The following is a 15140-nucleotide window of genomic DNA, read 5'->3' on the forward strand; positions in this document are numbered from 1 at the left end:
TGTAAATTCTAATTACTTTCGGTCTGTAAAACAATAAATCGAATATTGTTATGATAACTCTGATAATTCGAAGAATGTTAGAAAGAAGAGCAGCTAAGTCGTCATGACGTTTCAATAGATGGGCTATAAGCAGCTAAGAGACGAAATAAATCAATATAAATCCAGCTACATATCTAAGAAGCACATTGTCAAAAATTACTATGATGTCGATTTTCTATTATAATCTTAGTTCAACAAGAATTAATTTATAAAACTACACAAAAATCACAAGGGTTTTTTTATAATTTGATGCTATTTCCTCAAGAATTACAGAATAATACAAACTGTTTTTGAAAAAAAAAATCACAAGCAGGAAAATGCTTAGAACTTAAAGCTGAGATTATTTAGCACTTATGAAGGTAAATAATTAAAAAACACTTTTTTGTACATCTAAAATTCTGACTTTTTTCATAGAGGAATTGTTAATTCAAATTTATGTACAAGTACAATGAAAATGTATTTTTCTATATTCGAGAATTTATATATAAATAAAAAAAATTACTAATAATTTCGATCATATCTGTCTCATAAATGTCGCTACTTGGATAATAAAATTATTTTTTCCATTTATCACTCATCCATACCTTGAAAAAATTTAGATAGAAGTTTACTTATAAGAAAAACATTTGCGCCAAATGCTAGAATGCCACTTTTAAGAAAAACATCAAATATTATCTGGACATGTTTATCCCATTTACGCTTACATATACGAGTACATACATTATCGGGAAAAAATCATCATTTATGTACCTAAACACAGACTCTAAGAGCTAGATATATAGCAATAAATATACTGATTAATTTTTCCCCCTCCATGAAAACTTTGATATGAGCAAGTGTATGTGATGTATATTCTAAGGAACACAAAAAAACTTAGAATAAGTTAATTTTGTTTTAAGGAAGAAAATTCTTTTTTTTAAAAGTTCTATACTATTTCTCTCCTATTACCAAAAAGTACACTATATATTTATATGTATAATTACTTTTCTGCAAAAGTTTTTTTTGTGTTCTGTTCAAGTAACTCTATGTATATAAATAAGTACACGAGAAATTGTAAGTAAAGATTTTTTGTTTTTTGCCCTCTCAAGATGGAAAAAATTGTATAGGCCCCCTGGGTCTAAACATTTCCAAGTATTTCTTGAACCATGTATTTATGTATATAGACCTATGTATTTATATATATCAAAAAACTAAGCTTTCAACAGGAAGGTACATTAAATATTTCAATAGATCAAATAGCTATTTTATGTCAGAAAGTCAAAAGTTTCTACATTAAGTTGTTATATTTTTGTTCTATTTAGAATATATATAAATTAGTCATTTTAGTTTGTTCAAGCTTTTTTATTAATTTCATTTTATTCAGAGTATATTAATCTATTTCATTGGTTCTCAAACTTTTTACAGCGTGTACGAAAAGCAAAAATATCGATGTTTCCAGGTACCACTTATATCATATTTTCGAATATTTGATAGCTAAGATTTAACCTATTAACAAGTCCTACAGATACTACTAGATCAATGATTCCCAACTGGTACTTAGTGGAGTACATGGGCTTTGCAGTACATCGTATAGGGTTCGTTTTAGGTAATCAACTTAAAAAAAGTATATTTCAAAAAAAAAAAAAAAGACAATAATAAACCCAAGAAATGTTTTACCAAAAATAAGGTCTTAAAGACAATGGTTTAAAAAAATTATACACCCAAATATTCGGCAAAAGTAATCTACTCGCCAAATCACAAAGAGGCTCCAAAGTTATGAAATTATTTCGATCACTAAACTAAATTAATCTTGTGTGGTATCAGTCGTACACGTTTCAAAGTTTATGAACCACTGATTAATGTAATGGCTGGTGTTAAGTTCAAGTAGATCTGGGGATTCCGAACACATGTAGCATTTAAGTCACATTAAAATTCTACTTTATTTTAACTTGGATTCGATTTTAAAAACTGTAGATTTATAAAAAAATTAGTAGTGAACTTTGCAGAGTTGGGTACTAGTGCTTGCGAGACGAATATAATGTGAAAAACTCAAGACTTGGTTTCGAATTGAGCTTAAAGGGTTGAGACATGACTCGGACTTGTAAACAGCTTTGTGTTCAGGGCCACTTATTCAAGAATTACATGTAATGAAAAGAACAAACTGTATGTTATACCAATAGTACATTGTACATAAATCTAATGCCTTGTATTAATCGTGCAGCACAATTTGTGACAAAGTAGTGGTCCTAATCCAAAATGGTAGTAAACCATACTGAGATATCTATTGTGATGAATGAATTCACAACCATTGAATAAAAATTATAAATGTTTTAAGTCATAAGATGAGTATTTTTACCACCTGGGTCCAATAAGGATATATAGTGTTTGAGTGCACTTTGGAGTGCCTGAAGCAAAAATCCAAGAAATAAATCCTTATCCAAATTGGAAACAGGAATTAAGTTTCCATAACACGTATTAACTTCTAAATAAAGGTATGAACATTTAGGGAAACAAATCATAAAGATGTTATGTCATAGTCTAAATTTTAAGAGATAAAAAAATTTAAATATGTTTATAATAATGGTGTGCGGAAGCCACTTCCTAAAAGGCTGATAAAGGCTTCAAAATGAGAAAGCTAATTTTGGCTAGAAAATATTAATATATAAAGTATAAAGTTTTCAAAGACCATTTAGCAGAGGTTAAGATATTGGTGAAATACTATGCCCATAACGTCTTGAAGCATATTCTTAGAAGTGAGCCAATAAATCTTCTGTATAAGCTTTCGGTGTCGAGTAATTGCTACAACTTTGATTTGTATTGAAGAAAACACTATTCAGAAGAAGTTTAATTGAAATTAAATCTTGGATCAAAAGTTGTGCAAAATATGTTTCATACCTTAAAGGAGTCCCAGTCTTATTCAGTTTTCTTAAAAAATATTTTTACTAGAAATGATTTGCTGATACATATTTGTTCTTTTGCATTTCAATCTACTCGAACATTAAGACAAAACAGACATTACAAATGTCCTACTATCGATTCTTCAAAAAAGAAGTGATGCATTTTGTAAAAATGCTTGGCAATATTCTGAATTTGTTTTATAGTAGGAACAAATTAGGATTCTTTAGTCAACGACGTTTAAAAGACAAAAAAAGTCTGAAAAACCAATTTATCAACCCTATTTCATAAAAGTCTAGAGTAAATTTATGAGAGGTGTAAATAAGCACGATTGGATGAAAATGAATATTCCAGTATAATAAGGGTTCTATTAATTGTATAAGACGTGAGACAGAGATTAGATCCAATTACTTGCAGATGATCGAAGAGATGCATTCAGTTGGCGTTGAAAGCGCTCCACCATGGCATTCGCTGCCCGTTTGTAAGCTGTCGTCTTTAAGTGCTGACCCCCCATAAGATGGTTAAGATTTCTGAATACATGAGATTCAAATTGTTATCCGCGATCTGTTGTGATCATTACTAGGACACCATAGCATCCATACCATACCTCAACAAAGGTCTTCGTGACTGTTTCAGCAGTCATATTTTAAATTTGAATTGCTTCTGGCCACCAAGTAAACCGATCCACTATTGTATGCAGGTATTTAAATCCTTGAATAACAGTGAACGGGCATACAATGGTTCCATGGATCTCTTCGAATCTTCCATCAGTTTTGAGAAATTGTCCAATGGGGGGCTTGGTGTGGCGTACTATCTTTGATTTTTGGCATTGTACGCATTCTTTGTACCATTGTCTGCATTAAATACGAATACATTTGTGGTTCATTTTACCCAGTTCACAAACCAAGGCTAAGGGGGGTATGGGGGCTTAGGTAAGTTAAAATATACAAGAGTGATAATTATTACCTTGAACCTTTATTTGAATTATGAAACTTATATAAGACCCTCTCACAACCTCTCTTAAATAGAGTGTACCTTGTCCCCACAACCTAGCCGTAGCCCCCCAGGATAGTCCGAATCCAAACTTTTTACTTATCTAAATCTTTTAATAAATATTAGTTGGCTAAGCCCCCCATACCCCCCCAACTGTGGAAGAGAGAGAGAAAACTGACGTGTTTAATTTCGGTTGTGAACTCAGATATGAAAGTAAAGTGCCTGATTTAACGCGGTAAATTCCTAGCAGACGTGAACTTGACTGCTTATGTCGACGGTTTATGATCTGTTAACATATGAAATTGGCCCCCTAAACAAAGTAGAGAAAGTTCTCGACCAAATGTGGTATATCTTGCTTCAGTGGATTTAAGTTTCTTTGAAGAGAATGCAAGTGGTTACCATTTATTTTGAGTTATTTGTCGCAGCACTGCACCAACTGCGATGTCTGGGAGCTATAGGGCATGAATGTCCTAACAAAGTAGCAATTGTAATTTTTGCAATAGCAAAAGCTGACTCAGCGTCAGTGGTCCAGTGGTTAGAGATGCAGACTTTCATTTCTTGCCTCCCATCATCTAATATAGAGGATCCTAAACCATATTATAATTTTTGAGAAACCGATGATAGTATGTTATCATTCGAATAAACTCACCCAGTTTTCGTAGAGACGAAGGACGAGAAAAATCATTTGTCCATAACTGGATTGATTCCACTGCAATCAATAACATGTCCAAGGAAAGTCAATGATGGTTTCCAAAGTTTACATTCATCTGGATTATTTGTTAAGTCGAATTCTAGTAGACGCTGAAAAAGTTTCTTAAGATCATCTTCATGTTGTTCTTCTGCATTGCTTGCAACTAGAATATCTTCCAAATAAACATAACAAAATTCAATTTCAAACAACACTATATCAATAAATCTTTCAAATGTTTGAGCTGCACTGCGGAGAAAAAATTCTGATAAACTTGAACATACCAAATGGTGTAGTAATCGCTGTCTATTGAATATCTTCTTCTAGTACATGAATGGGATCATAATCATGGTCCAAGTCGATTATAGAAAATATAGATGATCCTTGTAAATTTGCAGCAAAATCTGGAATATGTGGATTTGGATATCAGTCTGGAATTATAGACACAGTTACGGCTCGATAATCTCTGCAGGCCCTGCCATCACAGTCCTTCTTAGGTACCATATGAAGATGGAACGAGTAAGGACTAGAAGACGGCCATATAATTCCCAATTCCAACATGTGATTAAATTCTTCCTTAGCAGCATTAAATTTATCCGGAGGAAGTCTCCTTACTTTGGCATAAGCCGGTGGACCTTTAGTTTTTATATAGTGGTAAACGTCGTGTTTAATATCTTCGGTAAAGGTCTGAAATTCCTTGAAACTACTTTGGAAGGGATCAGTAGAAGGAGGAAAAACAGTAATGTTGACAGACGAAAGTGAAGTAGTTATCCCTATAGCAGAAAGTTTCGTCAAACACCGATGCATCGAGATCTTCGTCCGTCCAGCAACAAATCAAAAACAAAAAAATCTGTCCCTATGATGGGATGTGAGACATCAGCGATTGTAAACATCCATCAAAACGTGCGGCAAAGACCACAATCGAGTGTCAGTGAAAACTGACCATTTGTAGCTATAAGTGAAGAGTTTGCTTGTATTCGATCTGCTGGCGTGACCTTTATAACACATAATTCAGCTCCTGTATCCACTAAAAATGGTTGCTTGGATAATATGCTGCTGATAAAGAAAAGGCGACTGCGGATTGAAAAGGGGATGTCTGTCTCTATTACATCGCCCTGTTGCCGTTTTCTGTCAAACAGTCGGGATTTTACAATTGTTTGCTTTTGGGCCAAAGCGTTGGTATTAAAAACATAGTCCAGATCTTGCATCGCATTGAATCTTCTACTTGTCCTGTTGCGTTCCTTCATTGTGAGTGAGCAGATAACTCGTTCCAACCCTGTAATTTTCTTTTCAAATCGTTTGAACTCTGAAGATGGTGATGTACGAACAACAGAAATGCTAGGTGTTGACGTCTTCATCCCTTTGTCCACGAGTGTGGCTACCTCCTCTAAGTTAGCTGTCCACGTAAAGACATCTTTCGTGACTGCAGTAGGTAAACGTTGCACAAATAATGTTTTCAAAATATCGTCGTTGATGGAGGGTGTGCCCACCAGCTGACACATCCTATGCAGTAGTTGAGAGGGCTTTTTGTCTCCTGATTCTTTTGGTACCACTAGTTGTTGTAGTCGTCGCTGCTTTGATACTGAAAGACGATCAATGAGACCATCTTTCAAGGCTTTGACAGGATCTCCAGTTGGGTGTTTAATAATCAGAACCTGTCCCTCTGTTGCCACTTCCTGATCGAGGGCACCGAATCTATAATTAAATTTAATCTCTGAAAAGGTTATTTGTCTCGTATTGAAAATGGCCTCGAGCTAACCGAACCACATTTGTGGGTCGCTGGTCCAGAACTGAACCATTTTAACTTGTGCGACTGTCTAAATGGGGGAGTTGCAGGGAGTTTCAGCCAATGAAGTGGCTTTGTCTTGCTCCAACGTAGATTGGACGTGTTCAGGTCTAGTCATTACGCGTGGAATAACTAAAAGATGAGTTATTCGCTCGTTGGGGTCATCATTGGTATAAAGGTCAATCATCATTGATGCTCTCTACATTTTTATTCACAAAGTGAAACAGTATAATAAATAACATCTTTGTCCTCTAGAAGTGACGGATTTTATTCTAGAAATATACTACAAAAACCACAAAGTTGTGATAATGTATGACAAAAAAAAGTTCATTTTATAATATTTTTTTTTTACTTTATGTATAAGCCTTTCTGGAGAAAAAGAGAGTCAGTTGGGGGTCCCGGCCAAATTCATTTTGATAAAAGAATTAATATTTACTTGTTGTAAATTTTGAGATGCCTAAACACGTGATAACTCATTTCTTGGTTCAAGTATTACCCCCTTTCTATATTGTATCTATGTGCATCTCATTAAAAAAATTAGGTATATATAAGGTTACTGGTTTACCCTGTAATTGTTTTGGTGTATTTTACAATATGAAAAACAATCAAAGAAAAATGTCATGTTTAACCCATTAAACAAATAATTTTGCAAATATTTTTCTTTTAACTTAAATCTCCCCAGTATATGTTATGGTATTAAACCTTATTAAACCTTGCATATGGTACCTTATTAAAACTAATATTTAAGAATTTAAGATGGTTGGGTGTTGTTGAAACATACTTAATGTACATACATGCATACATATGTACTTGACTACATAGTTTTAAGAGTATGACGAATAATAGTATGAGGGTCTTTGGTACTATATTTTTTATATCCTATAGATTCGTCCAATGACTTTTTAATATAAATTATATAAATTGAAAGTCACTTAGATAAATAAAGTGGATATTTACGAAATAGTTCAAGAAAGGGGAGAATGATAGAGTTTGGTTTTATCATTGATAGAGCTTATTACTTACTTAATATAAAGGAATTTTGAAGAAAAGCGGAATTAGTAGGGAGACTGGAGATAGTATTGTGTTGATCTTTCTTTAGAACTGAAAACCGCAGTTACAACCAGTTAGAGTCTCAGTCCGGCTCAATCCTGCATTTCAATCCTAAAACTAATCCAGTTATGTTTTTGATGACGTCCCTCAACTTAATTTCTTCATTTTTTAATCAGTTCTAGTACTGACAGGTGAAGGACCAGTTCCAAGGACTGATAGGACCGGTCCTAAGCATGGACTTGACTAGAAAAAATAAATAAGGCAGAAAATATTACAAATTGGAGGCAGTTGAAGCATTATCTTTTTAATAAATATTAAAAATGTTGCTAAACATTTATATAATATAATGCAAATTATTGTGAAATTATAAATATTTTTTACCAAACTTGCATTGAGATATTAAATAAAAGTGACTTTGAGGAGTGAAAGTATTTTTTTTGGAGAATCAATGTTTTTTGTAATACTGCGTGGCCCATTAAAATGTGAACACTTTGAATTTTAAAATTCAACCCAATATAAAGTTATTAATTAACAGTAGAATTTCATCAATATTAATGCTATAAATAAATCTGTGTCTGAACTCTTTTAATCATTAATGTAGCTGATCCTAGTGGCAATTTTAGCTTTCAAGTGGTAGAAGCCCTGGCAACCGCTGCAGATGTATTCATCTGTTATGGCGTCTCAGTACTGACTGACAGTGGCTTTGAAGTCTTCAGTGTTTGGATGACGGATACTGCAGGCCTTCCCCTCGACATGCAGACAAAAGGAGTGGTCGAGAAGATTTGCATCATTGTTGTAGTTTGGGGGGGGCAAAGAACTAAAGAACTCAAAGGACTAATTCAAAAAGAGTATTGCAGTGGAGAAGATGGGTTTTTTCGTTGTTGGTGTGAAAAGTGGGTCCCTGCATTCCCACAAAGATCTTTTCATCCACTTTTTAATAGCTGTCTGGACAGTCTGGTGTGAAACTCCGAGATCTCTTGCATAGGCCCTCATAGACTTGAGATGATTGATCTGGGTTCTTTCTTTTACTCCTTTGGGTCCAGTGTGGTCTTTTTGACGGAGCCGTTATTCTTTTCAATCGTTTCAGATTACTGACGGCATAGACAGTGGTCCTGGTGACTCACAACTGCTTACAAGTGTGCAAACGTAAATTCGTCGACCACGTTCAAGTGATACTTTCTCGACTTATACTTAAGCTAAAGAGATAAGATTTTTTTCATTTTTCACTATCTGTTTATACTTTAATATTTTGAAATATGAATAAACTTAATCAATCTTTTTCTTTATTGAATTAGTAAGTATTCCTGTTTATTTTTGGTATACCTTATATTATCTTTTTAGATTATTGATTATGTTGCTTTTTGTAGATATAAACTTTTCTAAATTCCAAATTCATAAATTAAGGATAATTTTGAGATTATGATTAGTTCACCAAGGACGGTTACAACAACTGGTACAGTGTACTTTGTATTGATTATTCTTCTAAAATTTGTTAGTGTAAGTGAATTTCTCCAATCTATAAAATAAATCTTATTAGTTATAATATGCAATAATGATTTTACAGATTATTATTCAAAATATTTGAAGGAAAAGTTATTTGTTCTTTAAAAAATATTGTTCAGTCTAATTTTCTTAATTTTTAACTCAAACTTGATTTCTTTAACGTTTAACAGATTTTATTCAAAATAACTAATTGAAAACTGTTGTTTGGCCTAATATATAAATATATTTAAATAAAAGCAGACATATATTGGATCAAATTTTAGTATGTGTGATCGAAATCATCATTTGATTAATTGAGGTAAAAAAAAAATTGCGACAACTGTCCCCAGCATCATTACATTATAAGCAATTGCCAAATTAATCAAAGTTCATTGTTACACCGGATATTAAGATTTTGCAGCAATGAGCATATCAATATTTTATGTAATACTAATAAAGAAAAAAAAGTAAGTACTCTTTATACCAAGAATAATTTATCCCTTATTTTTTCTTTAAAGTATTGCAGAAAGAGGTATAAAATCCTATGTGAAGAATTCTACGTATAAAATTATGTTCAAGGAGTTAATATTTATTATTTACGTATGTGTAAAAAGTATCCAATTTTTTTCAAATATTGAACTAATTGCATAGATAATAGATAAAGACAAATAATTGTGCAATGAATAACCTAAGGCTCAAGTTAAGGGGTTTGATATCTGATTTACTCAATTAATCAAAAAAAAAAAAAAAAAAATATATATATATATATATACGGGGTTCAGAAGCAAAACGTGGACTGAATGCCTGATTTTAGAATAATGTCAATAATTTTGAAATTTTTTAAACAAAACTTTGAGACACGACCTTTGTCAACATGTTCACGGAATATTGGCCGCCCTCAGCAGCAATCACAACCACTCCACGGTGGCTGAAAGCCTTGCAGGAGTTGTTGATGAACTTCTCAGACCACTTGTTCCACTCCTTCACAATGACAGCCTCCAGGTAGTCCATGTTCTGGTATGATGTCTGGTTAGTCTCTCTCTCCAAAGTTATCTGCACAGCAAAGTCCATCGATTTTAAATCGAAGATGATGGCCACATGTCCTTGGGCCAAAAATCAACCATGTTGTCGGTGCAGAACTTCTGGCATTTGGGCGATGTGTGTTTGTCGCAGCACTATCTTGGGTCTACACATAGTTGTCCTCTGGCTAAGTGGCCTTAAGTCATGGCAGTATGGTGAACCTTTGCACCTTGTAGTAGGCATCCTGGCAGATTTTCTCCCCACCCTTAGAAAAAGAAGGGAGGCAGCTTCGGACGCCACGATCCCCAGGACAATTGTTTGGGCCGGATGTTCTGTACAGAACACTTCCTTGATCCCTTCTGGTGATCCCCCAGCCAATGGTCGTTCCGACGTTTGTAGACTTGGTCCACAGTGAAAATCTTCTCGTCAGAGAAAATTTTTATGAGTGTTTGGATCCATTTGCCTTGATCCACACACGAACTTTCTTGCACCTCTGCAGTCTACTTTCCTTCAGAGTGTCCGTCAACAGGTAGCATGGGGCCCTAGTGTAAGAGGACACCCCCAAGTCCTCCTTCACATCCCTCCTGATTATCCCCTCACCTACATCAAACTCGTCAGAGAGGCGATTCATAGATTTTGTGGGGTCCTCCTTGATCTTCTTCTTCAGGTCCCCCAGAAAATTCAAGTTGTGTCTAACGCTTCTTTCTTTCCTTGAGAGGTATTTTCCATCCTTTCTCCTCTTAGCCACCTTGAAAATGAGGCTCCTGGAGCACTTCACAATGTCAATAATCTCTGCCACCGCAATTTTGGCATCTTGAAGGTCTGAGATCCTCTGCCTTTTTGCTTCTTGCTCACTCTCGATGAAGATTTGAGAAATGTTTAATATTGTTTACTTGTGCAGAATTAACAGGAGATTCCGAATATGCAGGATAAATCAGAAAAACTATCTATTTTAATTATATAATTAGCAATTATTATAGTCCACGTTTTGCTTCCGAACCCTGTTTATTACACAGATAATGGCATATTTTCTTGGTTTATTAATTGTTAGAAAGTTAAACAGTGTTTCTTTCTTTAATAACTATATTTTCATTAAATTTTGATAACATATTTTTATGTTTTAGGACATCTGATTAAAATAATTTAATAATTCATTACTCTAATAATATTTGAGATATAAATTGGAATAGTGTATACATATGTATATGTATAGAGATGATAAAGAATTTATTCAATATCTTTAATTATAAATTGAAGGCTTAATAATTATAATTAGTCTGTACTCAAATGGAAAGTTTATACTTTAAAACTTATTTTGTTATATTATAAACATTGAATAAAATTAATAACGTATTTGTTAAGATAGTCGAACAATGTTTTCGTAGATTCACTCCGTCTTAATCACAATTGAATTATTATTGATAAAGTTTTATTATCAAAAGTATACAGTATTAGATATATGAATTACCTCTTTCCAAAAAATATCACGACATGTGTATTTAACATATGCACTATAAAAACATATGATAATTTATAACGCCATAATCAGTATTTTTCGTTTTATAAATAGTTATTACGGCCTAGTCGATACTAGCGACTAATTGATCTATTTAAAGACAACGCTTAAAAAACAATCTCATACATATATATTAGGTTGGTTTTAAATTTCTTAGTCTGCTACATAGATGGTGCCACTTGAAAAGAAGCATATTATTTTTTTATTAGTGTCAACCTTCAAACGATACGTCTACACGTTTGTCAACTTTCGGAAATAAGTCTGCAATATATAGCATTGTTTGAGAAACAACCTTAGTTATTGATAAAAAAATAATTCTTGGGCCAACAATTGTTTTTGTTTTTTGTTTTTTTTTAGAAAAAAAATACTGTTGAAGCCGAAGTATGGCTTGATTACTATGATTCGGATCATGCACAAGTGAAACCAATAGTTACAAAATGGCTTGCTGAATATAAACAATGCAAAATGAATTTTGAATGCTATGCACAGAGTAAACGTCCAAAAGAGATAGTTACTGACAAAATATAAAAGTAGTCCACATAATAATTTTGATTGTAATGTGTAGTTGATTAACACAGTTCAAATTCCACAGTCTACTTACTTCAAGTGACTTTTTCTGTTGCAGACCCTAAAAGAATGCTCGCTGGAAAAAAATCATATGTAAAAAAGAGGTAATAGGACGAAACTCAGGCATATTTTGAGACTAAAGAGAAATCATACGATGAAAACTACATAAAAAAATATGACCACTAAAATTGTTGTATTGCCCTCGAGATGGGACCTAAAATGAGTAATTAATTCTAATTTCACTAAATAAATGTGTCTTGCTGAGTTCGCCTACAAAATTTTCTGTCAGACTGGTGATTATCTATATATTTTAAAATAGCTCTTTGGACCGTACATCTGAGTTTTATAAAACACTCCGCTGAACATAGTTTCTTTCCAAAGCTTTTTTGATGCTCCTTGCTCTATATTTTTTTTCAATTTTGCCCATAAAAATTGGGTTTTCTAGACATTAATAAGTTTTTTTTTCTTTTTTGGTCAGTGCTATACGGCAAATCAAAGCAAGATAGAGGATTTATCTTGAAATAATAAAAATTTCCATTCTATAGTTTGATTTGGCATAGATATATTTGCTTCCCCGAAGCACATTAAAGTCCATAAAAAATATTTTTGCAAACCAAGTTTTTTTCTAGCTAAACCCAAGTTTAAGATGTAAGAGTATAAAAACTGAATTTAAAGATGGATCAAACGTACGTTAGCGTGTGGGGGACAAATAAGTAGCCTATATTCAGCAAATAACTTGAAATTATTAATTTAGTTTAAATATTATTAAAATGATAAAAATCATTTAAAATTAAATCCGAAGAAAGCAAATGACGACTAAAGCCGGTGGGTTGAGCAGTGGTAAATATTATTATATTTATTACACTGTTAAATACCTTCTTATTTTAAAGAATAAAATATTATTAATTATTGGCTTTTGAAAATGAGCTACACAGCACAGTGCCTTGATAAGAGTTTTTTAATTGGGAGCCTGATAATTAGACATAAGAATTAATGTTGAAGTAAATGTTATCTTTATTTAAAAAGAAAGTATATAAATCCAAACACGTGAAAATAACTACATATTATTGACTTAATCCATATTTTGTTTTAAAAAATTGAAATCCTATCAATGTTGATGCTGAACTAAATTATCTAGAAACATAACTATTTTCTTTTGAGGGTGAAATTTCAATTGTAACACTTCGAAAAAACTTATCTTGCTGAATAGGTATTGAAACAACTAAGTCACGAACAAAAATCTTTAAAAATAACTTTTTTATAAATTTACATTCTCAGGATTTGAATATACCACATTAAATATAGATCAATATTTAGAAAACACATCAAAATTTGAGGAAAAAAAAATAAATCTTTTTTTATGAAAGTTTAACTTATTTTTTTTTATCCAAAAGCTGTCCAACCCATGCCAAAAGAGTAACAACGATGAATTTTTGAGAACCTAACCTTGACATAAGAATTTGTTAATTTTTAGCTAGAGTTTCAAAATCACCAAATTAAAAGTAAAATATACTGGCGATGTGCATCTCAATTCAGATTTATTGAGATCTTATATTGCCCCATGACTACATAGACAGTCAAAATTAGGCTCCATTTTGTGAAATATACAACATATGACTACAAAAAAATTATATCTGCCATTCTATGTCATTTTTTCTATTCCATATTTGCCATATACGAGTTAGTTGTGTATATTAGCCGTAATTATATGTTTGGAATGACTAGATTATATAAGAGGTAATTAGTTAAATAACACCTTTTGCAGTAGTAAACCAAGATAATTTATATGGGAATCGGAAAAGTTTTTTCTTTATAAGAAGCAGGTATCATTATTACCATTTTGTGACTCAGTAGAATATATTTGATTACGTATATTTTATTTTCCTTGTAAATAATATTGATTTCAATTGACATAAAAAGATAAAAAAACCACTTATCTATTTCTTTATCAAATAATTGTAATAAGATCAGAAGGATATATAGTTTAATTGGATTAGATGTATAATATCAATATGTTTAAGAATATGAATAGTATATAATAACCGTTAGCCCTTAACCCTTAAATTCCCTTTGTAGCAAATATGAAAAATATAGACAGAATCCCTATTTAGTATTATATTCAACGAAAATGTGTCAAACTGCAACTTATTTGACATCTGCATCAATCCAGTTGGTAATTGTGATAAAATATTAAAAGGATAATGCACCAGCATCCTCTTTAAATAAGTAAATGGACCAATTGAAAGATTATGCAGTAACTTACCAAACTTGAAAATAGAATAAGTAAAGTTGTACAAGTTGCCATATTTAAAAGAATGAATTCGTAAAAGCTTAAACTTTTGTCCAAATTAGCCGGATAATCTGCATAATATTGTTTCTCTTAATAAATAATTTGTTACTCTGGGGAAACAAAAGAATATTCTAACATAATATAAATTATTTGTTCCTTCAAATATTAATCAGGTAATCCATTTATATGTAATCGACTATATTATTTATTATAAAGGAAGCAATTTCGTAATAAAACCCATATTTCGGCATGAATGCATAAAAAAATGCTGAAAAGTATATATGTATCTAACAAACCATGGTAGTATGATTCAAAAAATAAATAGTCTGGTATTTTAAGGGTTAAATGGAGCTCAATAATTCTGACATTGTACGATATTTGATTGGAAATATTAATTTTTTCAACTTTATTTTGTCCTTATATTATGTCCCCACCAATCTCCATAAAAAAGATTTTTTTACTTAAGATAAGAATAGATTTAAAAAAATATTTAATTTTTTTTTTTTTTTTTCATATGTATTATTCATTCACATTTGTCTTTTGCGTCAAACTGTGTTCCTCCATTTCAAATTTAGATACATGTTTTTTAGGGGCGGAGTCCATTGTGCTTACTAATGAATTTACCAAGTTTTATAGTTTCCTTCTTTTCTATACATTGTACGTATAGGATATATGTATTTAACTACAATAACAAGCAAAAGAGACTCATAATCTCAGCTCTCTAATCTCTTTTAACGAATTTATACATTCATAATCATAAATCTTAAGTAAAATGTGTTTTAAGACCTATTTTGACATTACTGAATGACAAATTACCAAAAAAAAAAAGAGTTGG

General features: G+C 32.0%; 1 protein-coding gene across 1 annotated transcript; it reads right to left on the minus strand.

The window, feature by feature from the left end:
• Window positions 1-5490: 5490 nt before the first annotated feature.
• Window positions 5491-9923, minus strand: LOC139905274 (uncharacterized). The gene is made up of 2 exons (XM_071888096.1): window positions 9787-9923; window positions 5491-6289 (listed from the first exon to the last, which is right to left on the minus strand). Exons 1-2 carry the CDS (start codon window positions 9921-9923, stop codon window positions 5491-5493), a joined length of 936 nt encoding a protein of 311 aa, XP_071744197.1.
• Between the last annotated feature and the right edge of the window lie 5217 nt (window positions 9924-15140).

This window comes from Lepeophtheirus salmonis, chromosome 5 (assembly GCF_016086655.4).
Source record: "Lepeophtheirus salmonis chromosome 5, UVic_Lsal_1.4, whole genome shotgun sequence".
NCBI lineage: Eukaryota > Metazoa > Arthropoda > Copepoda > Siphonostomatoida > Caligidae > Lepeophtheirus > Lepeophtheirus salmonis.

What these genes read in the sequence shown, in the direction of transcription:
- LOC139905274 (XM_071888096.1), bottom strand. Translation starts at nt 9,923, where the DNA reads ATGGACTACCTGGAGGCTGTCATTGTGAAGGAGTGGAACAAGTGGTCT. An exon ending in GGCCAATATTCCGTGAACAT is followed by an intron (nt 6,290 to 9,786) that starts GTTGACAAAGGT and finishes ATTTAATTATAG; the next exon opens with ATTCGGTGCCCTCGATCAGG.